The sequence below is a fragment of the Phalaenopsis equestris genome, unplaced genomic scaffold (assembly GCF_001263595.1).
Source record: "Phalaenopsis equestris unplaced genomic scaffold, ASM126359v1 Scaffold000236, whole genome shotgun sequence".
NCBI lineage: Eukaryota > Viridiplantae > Streptophyta > Magnoliopsida > Asparagales > Orchidaceae > Phalaenopsis > Phalaenopsis equestris.
In genome coordinates, this window is record NW_018164678.1 from 354,221 (window position 1) to 363,233 (window position 9,013).

Genomic DNA, 9,013 nt, shown 5'->3' on the forward strand with positions numbered 1-9,013 from the left:
ATATATAGATAGATAGAATTATCCCGCCATGTCATTCTGCCTTTCCCATGCTCTCTCCCCTACACTTCCCTGGTGTTTCCTTGCCCTCTATAAACCCCTTCTCCACTGCATTTCTAGGATTCCACCTGCTCATGTGTGCGATGAACCTTACTCGCCAGCTATTTCCAATTTTCGGTTAGAACTATCATCTTTTTCCTCTACAAATGAGTTTTTAAAATTCACTAATCAACATGTATGACTTAGTTTCCTTCGACATATTTTACATTTTGTTATTGCTTTTGTTGTCATTGCATTATTTCCTAGTCTCCTTCCAGCTTGCTGTGTGCAAAAAGATTGCTCCTGCTGCTACAATCTTGGTTGGCTTATCATGCCGCACTCTCATAAACGGTTGATCATCATGCCAGTATCTGCAGCCCTGCCATATTATTTATTGGCTATGGATTTGTGCATATGTCACTTATGCTCTCATTGTTAATGTGTGCTATGATGAAAATATATTTTGGCATAATACGGTTTGTTCTAAAACTATTTTTTCATTCTTATTGTTAAATGAAACTATTACAATTCGCTTATCAACATAGGATGCTTTTGCTTTTCTTCAAAAAATTTAAATCTAGGCCATACCATACAAGATATTATCCACTTTTGCACAACCCAATCTGTGAAGGGTGTGCATTTTGCATTGATTAAAAATAAAAGAGTACAACAAAAAAGCAAAAGAGAAAGCACAAGAAGAGGGACTCCTCTTGTACATACACTCAAAACAAAATACAACAGAAACACTAGTACATGTGTTCAAAACAAAATAAAAAAGTAAGTTGAATCAGCTCTGCTCAGTGGAAGAGATGCGCTGAAGAGGTGGCTCCTCTCCCACCCATTTTATTTTTTTTCATGCAATTTCTCAAGGTATCATCTATTTAGATAGTACTACATTACAAGCATGCTTAACTATGAACTTCTCAAGAGAAATTCACCCGTTACACCAAAAAAAAAGTCTGTATCATGGCCTAATTCTTTATTTATATAGTTCAGTATCCTTCATGATGTAGGATTAATGTCATTCATGTTGCTCTCATCCCTGAGAAACATAACGTCCCTGTAAGACAACCAGGAGCCATTCCTTTCCCTGGTGTCGACCCACCTAACTCTTTATTTATATTCAGTATCCTTCCTGACGTAGGATTAATGTCATTTACGTTGCCCTCATCTCCAAGGAGCTTAACATCCCTGTAAGACAACCAGGAGCCGTTCCTTGCCCTGGCGTCGACCCAGGTGCCTCCTTGCCCAGCCCTGGAGATCATTCTTCATCATCTTTAGCACACTCTTTGGATTTGAGTATTATAGGCTCGCCAGTATTTGCAAGCTGAAATGTGAGCACAAGCTTGATCCCATAGCTGAATAAGCATAACTCACAACCACATTAATGAAACGAGTCAACTCACTTAATCCCTCAATCATACCACGTCTACTTTTTTCTTAAATGCATGTTTACTCTGAATATATTAAAATTCTTTTCATTTATTAAGAGTGCTAGATCCATGTGCAGATTCAAAGTTACCTATTGTAAATGTCAAAATTATTCTTCTTCCATAAATCTTGAAATATTCGGTTTGCACCTCCCAAAATGCATAACCTACAAATTATAAAAGTTCAGGTTTATCTAAATAACATGAGCAACATCCGAGACAAACATATCAAGCCAAATTCTATCAATAAAGGTAACCAATTGAATCATAACTAGAAAACTCTATGACACAATAATAGCACTCTAAAATACTCAAACTGCCTTGAATGATTATTGATGTGATTCATTCTTCAAATTCATATAATCTAAAGCATACTTAGACATAAAATTCATGCAGCTCTAACTATCAATTATGAGTTTGCACAACTTCTCATATTTAAAATGAAAATAAAAACTACAATTCTCTTCTAATTAGATTGTGAACCTAGGAGTGTTATAATGCAATGTGTGGCATTTAAATAATATCAAATAACACGTCCTCAAAATCACCAGTCTTTCATAAAAGTTAAGTTATCATCAAAATCATCAAAATAAATATCTTCCTAAACATATGTATGCAAGTTTGGACTAGAACATTCATTAGTATAATGATCAATTTGTTGATGACATTTAAAACATGCCCTAGTGGAGATGTTAGTTGGAATACATATACAACTGACTTTACCATAGTGTCAACATTAACATGGATTATTTTGAAGAAATTAATTCTTGTGTTATGTGAACAATAAATAACCATCAGGGACATAGAATGTACTCAAAATATAATTCAAATTAAAAAAAACATGCCCAAGTGATGGAATGTGTTGAAGTATCTTTTCTCTTATAATATTAGGTCTCAAAAAGACCAAAACATAGACTGCTAGCTTAGATTTTTATATATCTCAGCACAAAAAGCAGTTCTTCAAATTTGTTCATGTATATTTAGTAGAGCTTTTGATCCCTTGCTTTAATGAATTAAAGTCATCAAACAAATGATCATGATAAGGGAAAGGCAAATTTTTTTCTTTGAAAATTTCAATCTATGTGGCCGTAGGTTCTTATATAAGACTTTAAACAATAACAAATAACACATCCTCGAAATCAATAATCTTTCATCAAAGTCACGATATCATCAAAATCATCAACATAAATATCTTTCTAAACTTGTGTATACAAGTTTGAACTAGGACACTAATTAGTAAAATGATCAATTTGTTGACGACAATATGACATTTAAAACATGCCTTAGTAGAGATGTTAGCTCAAATGAGGATACAACTGACTTTCCTATAGTGTCAACATTAACATGGATTATTTTGAAGAAATGAATTCTAGTGTTATATGAACATGAAATAATCATCATAGACATAGAATATGCTCAAAATCTAATTCAAATTAAAAAAACATGGCCAAATGATGGAATGTGTTGAAGTATCATTTCTCTTAAACATGCCCAAATGATGGAATGTGTTGAAGTATCATTTCTCTTTTAATGTATGGTCTCAAAAAGACCTAAACATAGTGTTATGTTAGGAGTGTTATAATGCAATGCATGGAATTTAAATAATATCAAATAACACATCCTCAAAATCACTAGTCTTTCATAAAAGTCACGATATCATCAAAATCATCAGCATAAATATCATACTAAATATATGTATGCAAGTTTGAACTAGGACACTAATTAGCATAAATGATCAATTGTAGATGACATTTAAAACAAATCTTAGTGGAGATGTTAGTTCAAATGCAGATACAACTGACTTTCCCATGGTGTCAACATTAACATGGATTATTCTGAAGAAATGAAGCCTTGTTTTACATGAATATGAAATAACCATCATAGACATAGAATATGCTCAAAATCTAATTCAAATTAAAAAAATGTCTGTGATGGAATGTGTTGAAGTATCATTTCTCTTTTAATATCAGGTCACAAAAAGACTTAAACATAGAGTATTGCATAGATTTTTAAATATCTCAGACAAAAAAAAAAGATCTTCAAATTTGTTCATGTATATTCAGTAATAATTTTGATCTCTTGCTTTAATAAATTAAATTCATCAGATAAATGATCATGTGAAGGAAAAGGCAAGTATTTTTTATTAGAAATTTTCTTTTATTTCAATCTATGTGGTAGTAGGTTCTTTTATAAACCTTCACCTTCAACATTCCATAGGCATCCAATATATTTTAGCTGACCTAATTAATATATTTATTGGGAATGCCACTTTCCCTCATCAAAGATGACTTACCATTCAAAGAAGCTATCCAAATCTAGTACTTAGTCACTAAAAAATTTAGAACCACTTTTACTATCACAGATAAACACTTGAACCTTAATATTTCTTTATATATCATCATTTATGTAAGAAAAAACATATTTATAATTTCATTAAGATTCATTGTTATTAACACCTAAATTTATGCATTGAATATCTTCACGTCTCATATTAAAATTGACATTAAATTGGATTGACTTATCATTATGGTTAATTGGAAGCCACTTCCGATTTATTTACATGAAGTTGAATGGCACTCAAATTATCAACTACTACTTTAACAAAATTAATTCCATTATTGATTTCATTTTGTTCGGGAAAAAATTGAATCACTTGACTTTGCATCGTATTTAGGATTCCATTCCTTTTACAAAATGTTAACTTTCTATGATGATTAGGTTATTTATAAGTGATTTTATGGCGAATTAAAGCTATGATACCAATTTGATGCATGATAACTTAAAGTTGGGGTTTCCTAATGCAATTAACGTGAATTGAAGTATGAATCAAAGCAAAGAAAATTGAGGATTCACAATTCACTAGCTATCAAACAATTCAAACATTTGTTTTCATTAACTGTAAATAGTTAATGCTTGAATTAATGCCAAAGTAAAATAGAGAGAGATTTATATGCATATCACACAACTTTTATGTTTAAATATATAAAACCTAAATTTTTATATTTAAATAGCATCACAGAGTCAAAATGATATAAAACATTATAAATGAACAAATAAATTTCACTTTAGATAAGTTAATAATAATAATAATACTTTTGATATTATTTATAGATTAGAGTGTTAGATAAGTAAATATAAGAATTAAGGTGTTAGATATGGAAGCATATAAGAATTTTGTGTTTTGTATATAAATCCCTCTACAATAAAATATTCAAAATAATTTGAGAGAATTGGCTAGAATTTAGAATTGCATAAAATGATGAGCAAATAAATATTAATTTTCAAAATTGAATTTTCTTACATTTTTAAAAACATAAAATTGACCTTTCCTTATTTAGTCCATCCACTTAATTTAATGGTATCCTTTTAACATTTATTCACTGAGCTTTTTTTACTTCCTATCAATATATACAGGATTCAACTGTTTTATGATTTTTTCCTAGGCAATAAAGCCATGGTTGGATGGTGTTTTAAATCATACTGTTTAACATGAGCAAAAAGTTTGGAAAAAAATTTTCAATTGTTGAAGAGAGAGCAATGAACTTAGAATTTGAAAACTTTTGTGGATTTAAAGGTGCATTTGTAAGTTTCTAAGGTCATGAATTGTAAGTTTTTCACAGTTCATGGTCATGCATAAAGTGACAAAACCCAAATTTTCAATAATTAATGTCAATTATCAGGGTAGTTAAACCAAAGCATAATAATACTACATACATCTAGTCACATGAGGTATAAAATGATAATTTAATTACATAAATAGAGACATCATCATTCTTTATTGACTAAAAATAAAAACAAAGGAAGTCCAAGGAACAAAAAAAACATAAGGTTCATAACATAGTAGCACATTAATTAGTTCATCTAAAATATAAACTACCGTTTGAAGTGATCTACGATGACATATTAGGAAGTATAAAATGATAATTTAATTACATAAATAGAGATATCGTCATTCTTTAATGACTAAATATAAAAACAAAGAAAGTCCAAGGAACAAAAAAAACATAAGGTCATAACATAGTAGCACATTAATTTGTTCATCTAAAATATAAACTACTGTTTGAAGTGATCTACGATGACATATTAGGAATTTTTATCTTAAAAAATTTTAACAATCAAATCACACAAGACAAAACAAAATCATGGACAAGCTTGACTCAAATTTGATTAAAAAAAATAGAGCCATATTAATACAATACTGGGCTCCACTATGCCAGAGTATTTTACAGAACTTATAGGTGAGCAACAACACAAATGATAAAAAGCATTCTTGTTTTCTTCAATGAACAAAAAACATAAGCAAATCAAATATGAAAACACTAAGATTACGAAAAGATACAAAAGGGAAAAGTAATACCATTTTTAACTAGTCCTAGGATTAAATTGCTTAGGAAAGCAACGCAAAATTAAATTAAATCTAAATAAATTAAAGTTGTAGCCCAACTCACCTTGACATAACCAGTACGGCGATCAAGATTTAGATGCAAATTCTTGACCTGACCAAACTCACGAAAGGCATTGTGAAGATCTTCTTCTTGAGCTTCTTCATGAACTCCAGTGACCAACACGATCCAACCCTCTATGGCTGCAAGCATAAGAATATGAATCATGATGAAATAATGTCCAACAACAGACAATATTGTTTTATCAATGAAGTTATAAAAGGCCACAAGCAAGAGAAATAAATATTTGAGTTGTAAATGGGCCGCAAATATTGAGATCTTTAAACATAAATCAAGTAGTTTGAGTGGATTTTGTAATCAACTTCCCATATAGGCAAAAGAAATAAAGAGGATTTTCGTATGACCATGAAAATGTTGCTTTTCATTAATATTAATCTCATGTTTGGACTTATATCAGTTAAAATTTATATATTTTCTCTTAGTCAAAACTAAACACTTCATCATGAACAATATCAAGTAAACCTAAGTGCATACAACTTACCAATATGCTTCCTACTATGCCGCTCTAGAGAGGGAAAAATGAACAAAAGACGGCATTAATAGAAATGAAACTTCATGACTAAAAGTGCTTTCAAAATAGACTAACTGTCCGTGCATTATGCATTGCTTTTGTTAATACTCAATGGTGAATTATGCATTGCATTGCTCACACGACATTTCTTTTTAATATGAATTGACTTTCAAACATTTCGAAAAGAACTTCTTGAACCAATGCTTTCCAATGTACAGTTACACTTATCTTTAACCTAGTTAATGAGATGGATGTATGAACCAGAAAGAAAAAAATATAACCTAGTTCATGCGGCAGGTAATGAGCAATCTGATTTGTATGAAAGATTGGCATCATACATAAAAAGTATGTTATAAGAAAAAAAACAATGGAGCAATTGTCTCTGCAAAAGAAACCAAAGTCAAGACTTAACTTCTGATAACCATTCTCAATATCAATAAAACAAGCTAGAGCATAGTGAGGATTGTGAAATAGGCATCGTATACTTAGTTACAAAAAAGGAACCATGATGCACAATTTTATGGGCAATATCATTATATTGTCATCAGCAAGCTAGGGTTGTTTAGGATCAATTTTTTTGTTTTTTTTTTCTTTTTGAAAACAAAAAATAAAAAAGTATCATTTGTTTGTCGTTTTTTCATTTTTTAAATTTTTTTTTTTAAACACAAGGGACCTATTTTTAAAATAGTGAAAACAAGCAAAATGTGCTTTCTATGTTTTGAAAACATATTTTTTCCATGCTAATCCCTAAACTATGCACAATAAGATCTCCTATCTTCTCCCCTTCCCGTCGCTCCTTCGGCCTGCTACTGTCGCAGACCCATTGGTCCGGCTCCACTCTCCTCTCCTTCAGTCCCGCGACACATAACCCATCACCACTCCTTCAGCCTGTGACGCAAAAGTTCGCTCCTCCGGCTCTCGCAGGTGCGGTTCTTTCCTTTCTTTCTTCTGTTTCAATTCCGTGGTTCATCTTTCATAGCTAAGACAATGCCTAAGGATGCTTTCATTTTTGTATTCACGGGTTCGATTCATTTTTTTTGTGTTTCTCCTTTCTATATCTAGGAATTTGATTATTTTTTTCTGATTTATTTGTGTTTATCATTTCTACCTCTTATACATATTATTAGAGTTTGGTATTGTGATGGAACAAAAAGAAATCTCAGCATTTTATTCTATCTATGTAGCAATGTTTCAAGTGGATGTTAGTTGTGTATGTGGCAATGTTTCAAGTGCTATCAATGTAATTGTTTCAAGTGCGTGCTAATTTTGTATTTAGCAATGTTTCAAGTGCTATCTATGTAATTGTTTAAAGTGGTTGACAGTTTTCTTTTTTTTAACAAATATATATAACCAAACATCTTTTTTGTTTTTTGTTTTAAAATCAGAAAAATTATAACATTACCAAGTGTGTTTTTTTAAGAATATAAAACTAAACAAAAACAAAAAACAAAAAGCAAAAAAAGATAAAATGATCCCAAGGAGTACCTAAGTTTTCATGGATTAAAAAAGCCGGTCAGATTTCAATTCAACTATTACAAGGAAATTCTTATGCTAATATTAACACATTTAAACTGCACGATGGAGCAATAGGCTGGTTATTACCCTAGGATAATACATATTATAAAAATCTTCTATCAAATGCAATGAGGTGATTCTTATCATTTTAGCCAAAGGATTCCCAACAAAGATTGACACAACAAATACCTAACAAAAGCTCCAAAAATGAAGACATAGAACCATCAAAACCCACGAAAGTCCTCCCAAACCCTAAAAATTCTTTACCATAATGCCCCGCAATAAACACACCAGTACGAGCAAATACGAAGTAAAGACAAAAGAACACACAGGGATCAGCCATTGCATAGAACTCATCCATCTCGAATGAACATAAGTTATGCAAAGGACCAAAAAAACTTACATCGCTGCGGACCAGGTCCACCGCCAGAGCCAAGGGATTCGAAATCCTTGGCAGCAAATCGACGGTTGCGTTCGGCCTCAGCCTCGGCCTCTCTGAACCCCCGTCCCTTGGTTTTCCTCGGCAGGCCGGATGAATCTCCGGCGCCCCCAGTAATAGCAGACCTCAGACGCGGGGCGGGCGGCGCCGCAGGTGAGGCCTCCACCTCCACTGCGCCGTCCTCATCCATGAGATCATCCTCGTCGGGTTCGAAATCCACCGCCTCGTATGCTGGGTTTGCGGCCATGGAAGAAGACTCGGGTCGCCGTGCGTTCCTGCTGCAATCTATAGGCACCGGAGAACGAGGTAGCCTGTGTATTACTAAGCTTTCATTCAGAGCAGAAAAAAAAATCTGATTGGTAACACCGGTATATTTTTCCGGTGTTATTTCAAATTATTCTGAGTATTATTATATATTATTTAGATATTATTATGTTTTGAAAATATTTTCAGAATTATAATAATAAAATAACTCATGAATAACACTTGAATAATACAGGAAGAATATGTCCTTATGCTACTAGACAGAATTTATATTTTTCTCTATCACCGCCATGTGACGTGATTTTATTGGATTCTGAACGATTTTCTACGATAGGAGTCGTGACAAAATAATTTT

At 32.0% G+C, this 9,013-nt stretch overlaps 1 protein-coding gene across 1 annotated transcript in view; it reads right to left on the reverse strand.

Moving 5' to 3' along the window:
* Positions 1–8,765, reverse strand: part of LOC110023924 (RNA-binding protein 8A) — a 24,649-nt gene extending 15,884 nt beyond the window's left edge. The window contains exons 1-2 of the mRNA XM_020723582.1: positions 8,359–8,765; positions 5,915–6,051 (exon numbers count right to left, since the gene is read on the reverse strand). Of these exons, the coding sequence (XP_020579241.1) occupies positions 5,915–6,051; positions 8,359–8,641 (420 nt within the window). The 5' untranslated portion in view covers positions 8,642–8,765. The remainder of the gene's footprint in view (positions 1–5,914; positions 6,052–8,358) is intronic.
* Between the last annotated feature and the right edge of the window lie 248 nt (positions 8,766–9,013).